The sequence below is a fragment of the Eptesicus fuscus genome, chromosome 2 (assembly GCF_027574615.1).
Source record: "Eptesicus fuscus isolate TK198812 chromosome 2, DD_ASM_mEF_20220401, whole genome shotgun sequence".
In the NCBI taxonomy this organism is placed as follows: domain Eukaryota; kingdom Metazoa; phylum Chordata; class Mammalia; order Chiroptera; family Vespertilionidae; genus Eptesicus; species Eptesicus fuscus.
In genome coordinates, this window is record NC_072474.1 from 103,503,624 (window position 1) to 103,519,274 (window position 15,651).

At 42.7% G+C, this 15,651-nt stretch overlaps 1 protein-coding gene and 1 long non-coding RNA gene across 2 annotated transcripts in view; one reads left to right on the top strand and one right to left on the bottom strand.

The window, feature by feature from the left end:
- Window positions 1-1,980: 1,980 nt before the first annotated feature.
- Window positions 1,981-6,904, bottom strand: LOC129150890 (uncharacterized). Its single transcript, XR_008557673.1, has 3 exons — window positions 6,811-6,904; window positions 4,579-4,689; window positions 1,981-2,087 (listed from the first exon to the last, which is right to left on the bottom strand). It is a non-coding gene; the product is annotated as an uncharacterized LOC129150890 (long non-coding RNA).
- A 205-nt stretch (window positions 6,905-7,109) lies between these two features.
- Window positions 7,110-15,651, top strand: part of DHX15 (DEAH-box helicase 15) — a 58,118-nt gene continuing 49,576 nt past the window's right edge. The window contains exons 1-2 of the mRNA XM_008140193.3: window positions 7,110-7,335; window positions 14,771-15,209. Of these exons, the coding sequence (XP_008138415.1) occupies window positions 7,265-7,335; window positions 14,771-15,209 (510 nt within the window). The 5' untranslated portion in view covers window positions 7,110-7,264. The remainder of the gene's footprint in view (window positions 7,336-14,770; window positions 15,210-15,651) is intronic.

Sequence of the window (15,651 nt, forward strand, 5' to 3'; positions counted from 1 at the left end):
CTGCAGTATGTGATATGAACAGTGGATCTCATAGTCATGTGCCTGTTCCAGCATTTCCTTTAATGTTAAGTTCCTTTGTCTGACACAATCATATGAGTCATTTTATACTAGAAGCTTAAACATTCTATATGCTATTGGATAATGGTACTGGCTGAGGCCCTGCAGGCAGAAAAGGCAAATCCATAGAATATGAGTCTATTTTTGTCATAATGAATGACTACCCCTTCCAGGGTAAATGGTATCTGATATAGTTAACTTATCACCAAGTGGTTGCTTGATGTCTCTGAACAATTGTATCATCTTGGGCACTCAGCAGTGATTTTTGTTGCTAGCAGGTTGAACATTCAGTGATGGCAGTAGCTACATCAGCTTTGTTAAGTGGGACCCATGCTTTTGCATCAATATATAGCCTCAATCCCAGCTACCAAGCGAACAGTGGTGGATGATATGAACTACCTGCATGCTATCTGCTCTTGCAGCTTGCTGTGCCTCTTGTCTTATTGACGTTCAATCCTAGGTGCACCTCTTCCATCTGACTCTACCCCTATATGATGGCTCGGAGAGTGTGATAGAACATAGCTCACTGAGTAGTCCTGGTGTGGCAGGTACAGGAGTGGCTGATGGCAGAGGCAGGCTTGTTTCAGCTGAATAATATGTGGTTTTCTAGTGCCTCTTTTATGATGGACGCTCTCTGATGGTCATTAACATGTGAAATAAAGGCCCTCACATTCTATGCCAACTTCCATATATTCATCCACATGGTTTTACTCTTGTCTTCATTGTCCCCCGATCTTCCAAGCTTTCTGCTTCCAGATCCCTGAGAGAGTGACCTAGCTATTCAGTACTGCCCATGAGGCCCTGTGTGTTATAATTTCAGGCCACTTCTCTTTCTAGACAAAGTGGCTGACCAGGTGGGAGGAGTTCCCCTTACCACATCTTTCAAGACCGTACTGAGTAGGGCAGTAGTGCAGCTTCATCCATTTCTAGCTCATACCAACAAACCATGTTGAGCCATTGTGAATCAAGCTCAGGCTTTTTATTTCTGACATCAACTGATGATCAAGGATCCCCCCATGCAGTAAGAGATGTGAGCTGAGCAGTGATGTACTGGTAAATATTTAACAACCAGTTTTCTGAAAAGGAGAAAAATATCTAATTTGTAGTATTAGCTAATTTTCATGGTGTAGACACTTCCACTATGGTCAGTTTCAAACTACCAATGTGATGTCAATGTCCTGAAGGTTTAGCAATGAGTTCTCATGAGCTGGTACAGACTGGCTCGAGCCCACCACTAGAGCTGAGGGAGAGGTGCTGTGTAACAGTGGTGGATGATATGAGCTACCTGCATGCCACCTGCTCTTGCAGCTTGCTTGTGCCTCTGATCTTATTGACATTTAATCCTAGGTGCACCTCTTCCATCTGAGCCTACCCCCACATTATGGCTTGGAGAGTATGATAGAACATAGTTCATAGAGTAGTTCTGGTATCACAGTCACTTGATGTTCTATGGTGAGGCATTTGTCTTTATCAGGACGTAGTGGTACTCTAAGAAGTGTCTTTTGAAAGGTGTTTAATTCTCTGTTGCAGTTCATATGGCTTTGAATCCTATGGATCTATACTGTGAGTCTCCTATTGGGGCTTGCATAAAATCCACGTCATCTTTTTCTACTACTGATACCCCTAATAGTATATGGTCTGCTGATCTGTGTGCAAGAAGTCAGCTGCTTGCCTGGCATCCTGGACCTGTTACAGAGTCTTTTCCTGCTATGTCCACCCTCCCCCCCCGCAAATGGCATCCTTTGCTGTCAGGTGGTATTGAGCTACAGCAGTACTTCTGGAAATATATTGCTTCCAGAATCTGATGAGGCCTATGTAATAGGCATTGTGCTGCCTTGCTCATGATGGAAGCAACAAGATGCAGTAATTACTCCCTTATTTTGGAGGGGCTGTTATGGCATACCCAAGATCACTGGACTCCAATCTTCAAGTGACTTCCTGTTCATTTGGTCCAACTAGCATGATGTCATCATTTTATTGAACCAGTGTGATATTCGGCTGGATGTCCAGCTGGTCTATATCTCTTCAGACTATGTGGTGACAGAGGACACCTGAGTTAACATAGCTCTGGGGCAAGGATTTAAATGTATACTGTTGCATAATCCAAAGGAATGTGAATTGTTTCAAATTCTCTTTTTGATAGGGATAGAAAAAGAGTTGATTTGTCAGGTCATTGGCCATGTTCATGCTCTTGAGTCCATGCTAATCTGCTCTAGCAAAAGTAATGCAACTGACACATCAACTGCAATTGGGGACACTATTTGGTTAGGTCTGTGATAGTCTATTGCAATTCTCCAGAATCTGTCGGATTATGAAGAGGCCAGACTGGTAAAGTAAATGGAGATACTATGGGGACTACCACCAATATTTTAGGTCTTAAGGGAGGCAACCATTTTTACCTTTTTTTAATGTGCCAAAAATATATAACATAAAATGTACCATTTTAGCCATTTGAAGTATGCAGTTCAGTGGCATTAAATACATTCATGTTGTGCAAGCACCACCACCGTTCATTTCTAGGACTCTCAGCATCTCATTTCACTCAACATAATGTCTTCATGTTTCATCTATGTTGTACATGTGACAGATTTTAATTCCTTATTAGAGTTAAATAATATTCTATTTTATGTATATGTCACATTTTCTTTATTTATTCATCTGTCAATAGACATTTAGGTTGTTTCCACATTTTGGCTATTGTGAATTATGCTGTTATGAACATGGGTATACAAATGTTCGTTTCAATTCTTTTGGGTATATACTCAGAAGTGGAATTGCTGAATCATATAGTAAGTCTATATTTAATTTTTTGAGGACTCATCATACTTCTTTTCATTGTGGCTTTTCATTTTATATTCCCAATAGCAAGGCACTTAGTTCCAATTTCTCCACATCCTTGCCAACACTTACAGGCTTTTTGTTTTTTATAATGGTCATCCTGATGGGTGTAAAATGTTTTTTCACGGTGGTTTTGATTTGTAGTTATCTAATGATTTGTGATATGGACTATCTTTTCATGTGCATATTGGCCAATTCTTTACCAATTTTTTTAAGTGAGTTTTTTTTTTCTTTTCTGCCTTCCCTGGTTTTAATTGAGCATTTTATGTGATTCTATCCTATCTGATCTCTTACCATATCAATTATACTTAAAAAGTTTACAACCCTAATCAGTTTGGCTCAGTGGATAGAGCGTCACAGGTTTTATTCCAGTCAAGGGCATGTACCTCAGTTGTAGGCTTGTTCTCTGGCTGTGGTCGGGGCATGTGCAGGAAGCAACCAATCCATGTACCTCTCTCACATTTATGTATATCTCTCTCTTTCTCTGTCTCTCCCCTTCCCTTCCACATTCTCTTCAAAAATCAATGGAAAAATATTGTTGGTTGAGGATTAACAAAACAAAAAAATTTTACATTGCCTTACATTTTAAATCCATCTAAAATAACACTATACAGCTTCATGCAATATACAGGTAACTTAGAATATTCTAATTCCTCTCTCTCTCATTTATCCCTTAAGACTCTGCTGTTATTTATTTCCCTTATCCATTTGCTATAATCACCCAATACATTATTACTTTAGCAATAAACTGTTATCTGTTAGATCAATTAAGAAGAAGAAAAATAAAAAAAATATTTTACCTTTATTTATTCCTTCTCCAGTGTTTCCCTTTCTACTTGTAGATGTGTGTTTCTGACTTATATCATTTCCTTTTTCCTAAAGAACTTCCTTTAATATTTTTTGCAAGGCATTCTTCATTTCTGTTACAGTGTTTTAAAATTCTAACTTTTGCTTTTGACTCTTTTTTAAAGTTTCTATCTCTCTACTTATATTATCCATCTTCTCTTGTACCTTATCTACTTTTTTCACTAGAGTCCTTAGCATATTAATCATAGTTATTTCAAATTCTCTGTTGGATTCCAACTCCAAATTGATTGGAATTTGGATTGAAATTAGAAATCTGGCCTTAATTCCAAAATATGTCATATCAGAGTCTGATTCTATTACCTGCTTTGTCCTTCAGACTTTGTTTTCTCTTGTCTTATAAACTGCCTTGCAATTTTTTGTTGAAAGCCTGCAGGATGCATTGGGTAATAGAAAATTGAAGTCAACAGTTGGCTTTGTGTTAATGAGGTTTTATGTTAATCTGGATAGAAGTTGGGCTATGTTTAACATTTGCTGTAACTGTAGGTGCTAAAGTTTTCAATGTCCTTATTTAATCTCCCCCCTTAATGGTGGGTTTTCCTAGAAATTTGTCCTCAGAGTCTGCATCTTACAGCTCTTTCAGTTGTAATCCACTGTTATTATACAGAAACCCTATTGGCGTCTGGTAAGGAGTGGGGAGGGAAAGTGTTATGGTGTTGTAGACTCCTTGTTCCTAAGAATATGGCTTCTCCTTTAATCAATGTATTCCAGATCCAAAAACTTGTTGTAGAATCAGTACTAAAATGAAGTCACTTACATTGGAGACAAATGGAGTTTGTCCATGCAGGTGTATTAAAGGGAAATGAAACTTAACCTTACCTAAGGAATTTACAGCTCTCCTCAGAAATCAGCAGAAGACTCCAGCCAATTTCCAATATCAAGTCTGTTCATGCCATCTCTGGATTTTCTTGTTCCTCTGACTCAGCTACCCTGATCCAAATAAGAAAGAAGACCACTAGGCAACCAATCAACTAAAAAGCCAAGTAACTTCTGCATTTGTCCCATAAAAAAAACCCTTTACTAGTCTTTGAGCAACTCAGAACTCATTACTCCAGCAGTCCTGAGTTTTCCAGCTTGCAGGTCGAAATCCTTGCCATGAACACATCTTTCTGCTTTGTTTTACTCAGTGTGCAGGTTTTTGTCATGGTTCAAGTGCAGAAAATGCCAGTTTTCATTGGAGCAACTGCTCGCAACCTTTTGATCACCCATTCCTAACTTATTTTGGTTGTTCAGATAGAGAACTTGCTTTGATGGTTGCTCATCCAATTTGCCCCAGAAGCCGTGTTCTAATTACCATCTCTATTTCCTCTGTGGGACAGGGCCCTTTGACTATATTCCCACCTTAAAGCATTCACCTGGCTTCTGATGTTTAAATGTTGCCATGTGTACTCTATGTTACAGGCCCCTATCATCTCTGCTGATCTCAAGGACCCCAGTTCTGAAATGTCATCTTCTGTCTTCATCCTGAACTACAGGGAAAGCACCGCTGAATTTCTGAGTGATGTTGATACTTCCCTCACTAGAAAATTCCTTATTGCTTTGGTAAGTGGTATATTCTCTGAAGTTTCCTGTAGAACATATTCATATGCTGGGTTTTCCACCTTTATATAGGTATTTTCACTCTAGCACATTCACTTCTTTGAGCTACTTAATCCCCTCTTACATTGTTAACCAAAGCAGTTCTGGCATTTCTGCCTAACTTGGTGTACCTGGCCATTGCTTTTGCCACGCTTCAAGATGACATCCTAAATGTGTTTTCACCATCGCCTGGGTTCCTTGTATATGTCAAATCATGTATCCTGTGCTACAATTGCCAAATTGATAAGTTCTCTCTTATTTAACTTTATGTTCCACTTCCCCCTCTCTTCTTTATCCAGAACCTTCAGAATTCATTCCCATGCATACTTTCCTGGCACTTGCTGGTACCTCTTGGTTAGGTTCTACAGCTTCTTTGTGGTTGCTTTCCAATATTATCAGCCCCAGGAAGTCCCTGGAATATTGTATGTTGTGCCTTAAACCTAATTATTGCCTGGTGTATCCTGAGAAAGGTGCGTTTTGTCCCACAGAGAGGAGTCCTCTGATTATCTCACATGGAAGGAGAATTAGCTTTCAACAGGGAGGAGTGGGGCATTTTGGCAGGCTCACCAGGTGGAAAGGAATCTAGGAATTTAAAATTTTTCAGGTCTAGCAAATTAAATGTCCCCATCCCATGTGTCAGAGGCCCACTCTTTCCCAACCAGGGCATTAACCTTAATATTTCATGCCTGCCTATGTGGAGAATTTAATCTTCTTTGGAAGTTTCCACTTGGCCTTATGCTACTGTTATATTTGAATCCTGGGAATGGCCATCAGATTTCTCTGTCTTCCCACTACAGCTACAATATTAAGGTTGTATTTAACCTTAGCAATTGCAGTTCTGAGGATTGGATAAGTTCCTGATTACAGTCTTCCCAGGCATCCAAACATTCATTTTCCATACTACATAGATTATCCAGCTTGGTTTGGTCAACAGATCTTTTTCTTGTGCATTTTTTTTCTGGGGATGAATGCAATTGAGCAAGCAGATAGGGTTTCGGGGAGAGATCCACAAAAGCCATATAAGAGTCATCTTACTCCCAAAACTTGCTACGACTTTAGGGACAGCTCTAATGGCTGTGAGACTTCTGAACCTTCCTCTGCCTTAGAGTCCACATCGATAAAAGAACATCTATCTTGCAGGGTTACTGAAAGAATGAGGATAGGGGTAGGGTTAAAACACCATGGCAGTGTATTAAAAAAGCACACGGGGAGGGGCGGGGAAGCTAATTATGTCCTTACTACCAATTTTCTCTATTCCATATTAATTTTAAAATACTAATAGGTTGAGCATATGTTGTTCAGATTGGGTAAAAAAAAAAAAAAGGAGGAGGAAAAAATGGGTTATTGCTAGTTTTGACATTTTTCTCAGCTCTCATTTTCTTCACTGCAATTGGGAGTGTCACGGCGGTGGCTTCAAGTTCTAGAACCGGAGTTATACAATAGTTGGGTTCCAGCCCTGGCTCTGCCCCTTACCAGCTGTATGATCTTGATTGGTTTCTCAAACTCTCGGAGTGTCAGACTCTCCTCATGCCAGGGTACTACAGATAGATAGGATTTCCTAACTGGGACTGATCGTTTTCCTCTCTCAATTTCCTAATCAGAGGGGCGTGAAGGCCTTTGGGGATCACCCGCTTAGCAGCCGCTCCGGTGCCACAAGAGCCTGGAAGAGAAGTAGGGCGGGCCTGGAATTCCCGCCTGCGGTGCGTGCGCGCTCACGTACGCACGTACGCACGGCACGCTGCGGAAGCGCGTACGCAGGCCCAGCCCTCGTCGCCGCCGCCATTTTACCTCCTGGTTCCGGCCGCACGGTGTAGGCTGTTGTAGCGGGAGGGGTAGGGGCCCTCCAGAGTTAAGTAGCAGCCGTTGACTGCGCCGATAAGGCCGCCAGCTTCCCTCTTTTACTCCCTTCGTAATCGCACGCTCGAAGATGTCCAAGCGGCACCGGTTAGACCTGGGGGAGGATTACCCCTCCGGCAAGAAGCGTGCGGGGACCGATGGGTAAGCCAGGCCGGGGGCGCGAGGCAGCGGCTCGGGCTTTGTTGGGCGTCCCGGCAGGGAGCGGGCCAGGGCCAGGGCCAGGGCCAGTTTGGCGGAGTGGGGGCCCGGAGCCCGGCCCTTTGTTTTCCTTTGGGCTCGGTTTACTAGGGCGGGTCGGGGAGAACGGCGCCACACCGGGCACTCGGCCGGGCAAGGGCGCGGGGAGATGTGTTGCGCGGCCACCGCCCGGCCCAGTCGGGAGGGTGAAGAGGCCTGTGGTGGCCACGAGGGCGCCTCTCCCCGGATTGAGCCCAGCAAGAGTCACCGGGAGGGGAGCGGGCGGGAGGAAAGTGCGGACCTCGTGGCCCGGGCTCCCGGGGTGAGGCCTGATGCCCAGGGAGGGGATGGGGCGGGAGTATTGGCTTCCGAGGGCATCCGCCACTTCTCTGCCCGAGCGGCCGGGGAGAGGGCCTTGGGGGCCGGTGGGGGCCCAGCCAGGGGGAAGGAGGAGGGCGGGAAGTGAGAGCCGCGCGTGGGTTCTTGGTGGCTGGCATGGGGGTGGCGGGAGTTGAGTGAGGCATGCCAACGGGGGAAGGGAGAGACGAAAACGTGGAGTATACCTGATGGGCTGGGAGGCTGGTGACTTGGGGCCTGTGCTTTTTATACTTTGGCGGGAGAGCGCGTGCCACTCCGTCCATTCAAACTGTACAAAGTAGACACTAGGCAAACTTCCGCTTTCTGCCCACGCTCCCGCCATCTCCTTTATTTCCTGCTTTGACCCAAACAGTGGCTATTGGGCATTCCTGGGATGGGAATTAGGAGGCATCGTTTTTGCCAAGAAGTTCTTTTTTTTTTTTTTTTCTACCCCTCTCGCCTCCATTCGTAAATAGCTTTTGAAACAAGAAGACCCTTTTCAAAAAATGTTTTTAGTATTTCTGGCAGAATATCGCCTGTGGAGAGTTTGAGAGTCGAAATACTACAGAGACTCGTGGTGTTTCAGATTCCTTTCCCTTAGCGTTTCATGAAAGGTACAGATGAATTTAACAATTGCGTCAAAATCATTTCTTGTTCAGCGTGAGCTTTTATTCCTGAAGTAAAGGTATTTATTTGTTTAATTCCAGCAAAACCACAAAAGTCTGGGTATCCAAATACTTTGCATAGTTTTATGGTTTTATTGTGTGTATTTGTTTCAGAATCACGGTTTCAGGTCATCTATGTAACTTTTGTGGATTTTTGTTCACCCAAAGCCGTGTCTAGAGTATAAGCCAGGACAGGTTAAGGGTGTGCTTTTTGACACTCTCCCTTGTATTGAATACAGGAAGCAGAAGTATGTAGCATTTTAACTGTGTAAATTTCTTAGTTTACAATGTTAAACTTTAGTCTTTCCCTCCCCCCTACAAATACACACAAAACTTTAGAGTATTAGAGCTGCTTGTCATAGACTGTTTAGAATTGGAAGTGACTTTAAAAGAGAGTGCAATCAACTCCACTTCAGGGATGAGAAAGGGAGACCCAGAGTTGTTAAGATGGCTTATGCACACTTAAGACAGTTCACACCGCTGGATTTAGATCCTTGATTTTTTATTTTCATTCTTAGCCTCTTTATTACAGCACACATCCTATGACTAGTTAAGAGTCATTAAAGCCTATTTTAGGGACATTTATGATGGATCAGTAAAGTGGGGAACACTTGGTTTTTGGTTCCTATGAAGCAAAATTGTCATCTGGCTCAGATTCAATTGATGTCTGTCTGTATGTGCACCATTAAAATGCTTTTCTTGGCATTAGTGGTCCCATTGCACATGGGTTGCTCCCTTTCTCTTGCAGAACTGGTAGCTTTCTAGGTCAAAGGTGGTGACCTTATGATTGATTCTCTTGGTTATTATATGACTTCTATCTGTAATAAGGCCCAAGTTCTGAGATATTATGGAGGGACATTTGTATAGTTATTTCTGTGTCACCTGAATATCATCTCATAAAAACGAATTTTCTTTAGTAGTGAGCTTACCACATTTATTAGTGCTCGGTTTTTCCCCCCATGTATGTTTTATAATTTAAAAGTCACTTTTGCCCTAGCAGGGATGGAGCGTCAGCCCTTGGACTGAAGGGTCCTGGGTTCAATTCTGATCTGTTGCAGGCTGGATCCCTGGCCCTGGTGCAGTGCATGTGGGAGGCAACCAATCAATGTGTCTCTCACATCAATGTTTCTCTCTCCCGCTCCCTTCCTCTCTCTCTAGAAATCATTGAAAAAAATGTTCTCAAGTGAGGATTAACCAAAAAAAAAAACACTTTTGTTGACTGTCATGCAGTCTTGCAGATTATTTTTTTTAAGCCTTAGTATTAGCAGGTGGTTTTATCTGAGAGGGTAGGCTTGTCAGTATTGTGAACTTCACTGCCAAACATGGCTGTACCATTTCCCCAGTACTGAGAAGGGAAGGTGATTGATTCAGGGGAGATTTCACTCAGATTCAAGCTCCCAAACTATATACAGGATGGGGCTAAAGTAGGTTTATAGCTTTGAACATGCAAAATAGTTTATTCTTGTATTATTTATTAGTTATTGTATTATTTTCCATACGAACAACTATAAAACTACTTTTTCTCCAGGCTATAGATTTACTCCTGTGTAGCTTTATTTATTCCTGGTATATTTTAATTTTGGGGTCAGGTGGATAAGTTAAAGGTTTATGATAGAAACTGACCTCATTTGTCCCCCCATCGTTCCACAAGTTTATACATGTAACCGAAAAGACAACTTACTGTTGAAGTATGGGGGAAATTTTTTGAAAATAGGGACATTTTTCACTTTGATGTTAGTTTAGATGCTTTATATGTATAAGCAACAATCACTACAATCCTCTGATGTAGGTGAGATTAACTTGCTCCATACATGAAGATATAAACAAAAAGGCAAATAATTCCATGAAATTTTCATCTGTCTTTAATCCTCTGATGAACTTTTTAAAAAGATTGAATATTTGTTCATCAATATGAATTGTAATATTTAATATCAGTGGGATGTTTCAATATATGTGTTTATTTATTTAGAAATATGTCAAACTATAGAATAGGACTAAATTAACATTTTCATTGGCTGCATAATATTCCACGTGTGAACCAATTTCCTGTTCTTTGAAGCTTTGGTAATTTCCCAGTCTTTCATTTTGTAAATGAAAAGTGTGATGAACATCCTATATGTACATGTTTGCACACTTATATCCTTATGAGAAGTTTCTGGAAGGAAGATTACTCTAGTACCTGTTACTCCATGTGGAATTTTAACATGGTATTGTAAATTTAAAAAGAAATACCTTGAATGATAAGCAGTATTTCATTTAATTCTTGAAATACCCAACAGGACATATGAGTAACCACTTTTTAAAGAGGAGGAAATAAATAACTGGTCATCTAGTTAGCTTAATTGCTGAGCTAGGATTGTGCTGAGAGAGTACAGAACCACCTGTTCAACAACTGTCATATTTTCCCCTTGCCAGTATTTTGGCTAAGTGATTATAAAGCACTGCTTTAATAGTTTTAAAGCATTATACCTCAACTAGTGTATCTTCATAACAATGAAACTCCTTTATAATAAAAGAGCCTAATTTGGTCTAGCTATGTTGGCTTAGTGGATAGAGCGTCATCCAGTGGACCAAATCGTCCCAGGTTCTAATTCCCGTCAAGGGCATGTGATTTGGTTGCAGGTTCCTCCTGCCCGGGCCCTAGTCAGCTTGTGTGGGAGGCATCCAATCAATGTGTTTCTCTCACATCAATATTGTAGCTGCTCCAACCCGTCTCCGTCTCCCCTCCCCCACAGGACCTATGGAGTGCTACAAATGTAAATTGTTTTTACTTAAATCAGTTGTTCTTTAAAGATTCTTTTATATTCTGTGATTTTTAAAGATATCCAGTCTTTGAACCATCTGTGGCTACAGTGCTTCTTATTTTGCTGGGCATATTTCTATTATAAACTGTTCCTCATTCACATTTTGGGGACAATATAAATACTTATTTAATTAATGAGCACCTTAGACCAGAGGCAGAATGAGAGAAGCAAAGAAAGGATAACTAATGGAATATTTCAAAGATAGGCTAGGAAGCTCAAGATTTGAATTGATACTTCATCTTGTATGTTTATTAAGTTTTCCTTTTTTTCTTTGAAATCCTTTTTGTGCCAAATGGGGTGAGAGACTTTAATCCCAGCTTGTATGTCCTGTGATGTGCATTGAGATATATGTACGTGAATATAAATAAATTCCCATGGAATAAACTCTTCTATACTAATAATAGACAAATTTGTAAATTGACTGTACCTCCGCGACGCACACGGCCAATCAGGAGTGAGTATGCAAATTAACCCAAAACGATGGCGGGCCTGTGGGCAGCATGCACATGTGCAGGCGCCGAGCAGCCAGGCATAGTCCACCCGCCCTCCGCATAGCTGGCACGATGCAGTGGGCATCCCCGGTACCCCACCCGCTTCAAGCCTGTGGCCGGGGTCCTGGGGACGCCACTGGAGTGTCCAGTCCTGTCAGCCCGGCCTGAGGGCAGCTGGAGTTCGCAGTCCTTTTGGTTTGTGCAGACCCTGAACCAGAAGCAGAAGCCCAGAGTGCAGGGAGCACCAGGAATGCTGGGAATCATAATTCTTGTGGCAGATGCGTTGTGGGATCTCCTAGACACTAGAACAAAGTGAGCATGGAGCAAGTTTCTGTTGTGGGTGGGGGATGGAGGGAAAGTAAAGGTGAGAGACATAAGTAAAGTCACAGTATCGAGGAAAAATTAAAGGGAAGATATCCTGCAACTTCTAGGAAATCTCCACCAATGGAGCAAAGAAAAAAAGGTCTCTATTATTCTGTGAGCACCAAACCAAACTGGATCGGGGTCTCAGACAATTCGCTCATATGATTGCAAAGACAGACAGAAACTCCCGGATTGTAGAGGGCTCCCCTGAGGGCTCCCAGATTGGAGAGGGTGCAGGTCAGGCTGAGGGACCCACCCCCCATGCATGAATCTTAGTGCACCGGGCCCCTAGTGTGTATATATATAAAAAGCCAGTGACGGGAACGCTGTAATGACCCATAGCTATGACACCACTGCGGCCAGCAAACTGGCCCGATGGGCGGTGGGGCCAGCTGGCCAACCTCCTGTGGCCCTCCACCCCCTGACCAACCCCACCCCTAATGGGGCCCCACCACCCTGATTTGCCCACAGCTTCTCCTCCGCTTGGCCTCCAATCAGGCAGGGCTGTCTGGCCAACCTCCTGCCGTCCTCCCCACAGGCCCGGCCCTGATCGGCCCCGATTGGGGCCAGGCTGGCTGGACCCCACCTGTGCATGAATTCCTGTACTGGGCCTCTAATTTGTATATATTTGGGAAGGACGAAATCAAATTTGTTAGTTTATTTCTGTAATTGGGGAACCATCCTTCCTCCTCTTGGGTTTAGCATTTTAGCTGTATTCTACCAATTGGGGGTTACTGTTGCCCAGCTGATGTGCTGTTACAGAGAATTAATGGTCTTCCACTCTGCTTCTGACAATGAGGGTGTAGGAGATTTGTATGTCTTGAGTGTTATGAATAAGCATCAGTGACATATCTAGTGGCTTGTGTCATAGCTCCATGTTGTCTATTTCAAGTCTTGGTCCAAACACCTTGTGGCAAGTTTGTCTGCCATAGGACTTGGTCTGAAGTAAACTGGATTTGTAGAATGAATAAGCATAGATTATTTTTAAATTACTGTGTTAGGGATCATCTGTAGTAACTGGAAGTAGATACTAGAATTGACTATTTAAAATTGGCCTAGTTTCATATAGTGCACATCTGTACAATTTTAAATAATGAGTAGTGTACAGAGGTTTACAAAGTACTTCCAATGTTTTACTATTGCTTTAAGGATATCATGCAAGAGTAAATGAAACAGAAGAATAAAATGTTTTAATTTTAGTTTTTCTTATACAGCAATGTATGCTTATTGAACATACATTCCTCCCCAGGTAACAGAGGAAGCCAAGCTTTCTGCCTGCCCTTGCCAGGCCTAAGCCTCCACTCAAGCTACAAAGTTTCAATTATAGAAGGTAAACAAATTCAAATAAATGGCGGCAGAGTGGAGCTTGAGAGAGCAGACCAGGGTTGCCGTCGGCAACAGGGAAAGCAAAGCTTTCTGCACACCCTGGCCGGGCCCACCGCTTAAGGCAACAAAGTTTCAATTATAACCCCAACACAAATGGCTACCGACCTCGGAGGGAGCCCCAGGCTTGGCTCTGCTCCATGCTACAAAGTTTCAATTGTAGAAGGAAAATAAATTCCAGATACCAGGGCCTCTGCTTGCGTTGCCAGGGGGCGTGGCCCACCTGCAAACCACCACAGGCCCCTCGCTCAGGCCGCCCCACACCCCAAGGGAACCCCCACCTCATCCGGGACGCCCTTCAGGGCAAACCAGCTGGCCCCACCCCTGTACGAGGCCTCTATCCTATCTAATAAAAGAGTAATATGCAGATTGATCATCACTGCAACACACAATATAGCTGCCCCCATGTGGACACAAGATGGCCAGCAGGAGAGGGCAGTTGGGAGGCACCTGTCCTGCAAGGGAGGGCAGTTGAGAAGGACCAGGCCTGCAAGGGAGGGCAGTTGGAGGTGATCAACCCTGCAGGAGAGGGCAGTTAGGGGTAACCAGGCCGGCAGAGGAGGGAAGTTGGGGGCAAACAGGCTGGCAGCAGAGTGGTTAGGGGGTGATCAGGCTGGCAGGCAGAAGCGGTTAGGGGCAATCATGCAGGCAGGCAGGCAGGCAAGTAGTTGGGAGCCAGCAGTCCTGGATTGTGAGAGGGCAGTCGGACATCCCTCGAGGGGTCCCATATTGGAGAGGGTACAGGCTGGGCTGAGGGACAACCCCCCCTCCGTGCACGAAGTTTGTGCACCAGGCCTCTAGTATTACTATAATGTGAAGTGGAATTGTCTTTGTGTCTAGAAGCAGTATTCTTGCTACATTTTGAACACAATGTTAAGTGCAAAAAATACCTTTTTACATACTTGAAGAGGACTCTGGGAGTTTTTGATGTCATCCTTTCTTTTTATCTTTTTCTTTTTTTTTTGCCTGATTGGCTTCTATCTTTTCCCCACCCTGCCCTCAGTATTGAACTTCTACCTGGAAAGGGATTTTATTTTACTTGCAGAAGATTGAGTTCTTATGTTGTCTGATGGCTAAAGGTTGTGAAGAGACTGTCCCTTAACCGCATTTGAGGTGTCATCAAGAAAGGGGGAAGGATGTTTATGCATGAGGCATGGAGAGTCCTTGGTTATAAGTTCTCTTTTATTCTGGTACTTATGTAATTCATTGAGTTTTATATCAGTGTATTGATTTGGTTTTTGGACATTTACTTTGTGAATATAACACTGCTGTGAACATAAATTTTGCATAAAATTCAGAATGTGAATTCTATTTTTTTTTTCTTTCTTTTTTTTAGGAAGGATCGGGATCGTGACCGGGATCGTGAAGATCGGTCTAAAGATCGGGACCGAGAACGTGATAGAGGAGATAGAGAGCGGGAGAGGGAGAAAGAAAAAGAGAAGGAATTGCGTGCTTCCACTAATGCTATGCTTATCAGTGCTGGATTACCACCTCTAAAAGCTTCCCATTCTTCAGCTCACTCAACCCACTCAGCACATTCAACACATTCAACACATTCTGCTCATTCAACACACACCGGACATGCAGGACACACATCACTTCCACAGTGCATTAATCCGTTTACCAATTTGCCCCATACTCCTCGATACTATGATATTTTAAAGAAACGGCTTCAGCTCCCTGTTTGGGAATACAAGGATAGGTTTACAGATATTCTGGTTAGACATCAGTCCTTTGTACTGGTTGGTGAAACTGGGTCTGGTAAAACAACACAGGTGAGTTACTGTATACCATGCTACAAGTTTTATTAATGTTTAAGTTTATTAAATGATGTTTATTTGATCCTCCTGGTCATTCTCATTGTCTGCTGCCTGGTAGGGTATCTTGAAAAAATGGCTGCTTTGGTGTTTCATACTTTTTAGTGACTTTCAGAGTGAGAATCCAGTAGGGAATAACTATTTTCCGGAGTCTTTAAGGGGAAATAGCAGTGCTGTGTTTTTTTCTGGTTTTGTTACATTAAGAATGGCAGAGTGGTGTTCTCCCTCCCACTTTGACTCTGGGGTAGTACAAAATTGGGGTTAAGGTTTATTTTCTAGTGCTTGGGTGAAGAAATCTGAACCTATGAAATGGTTTCCACTTTTGTCATTCTTGCTTATTTCTTTGCATTGATTTGTGTTTTGTTTAGTAATTGTTTTGAACCATGTGATTATTATCTAT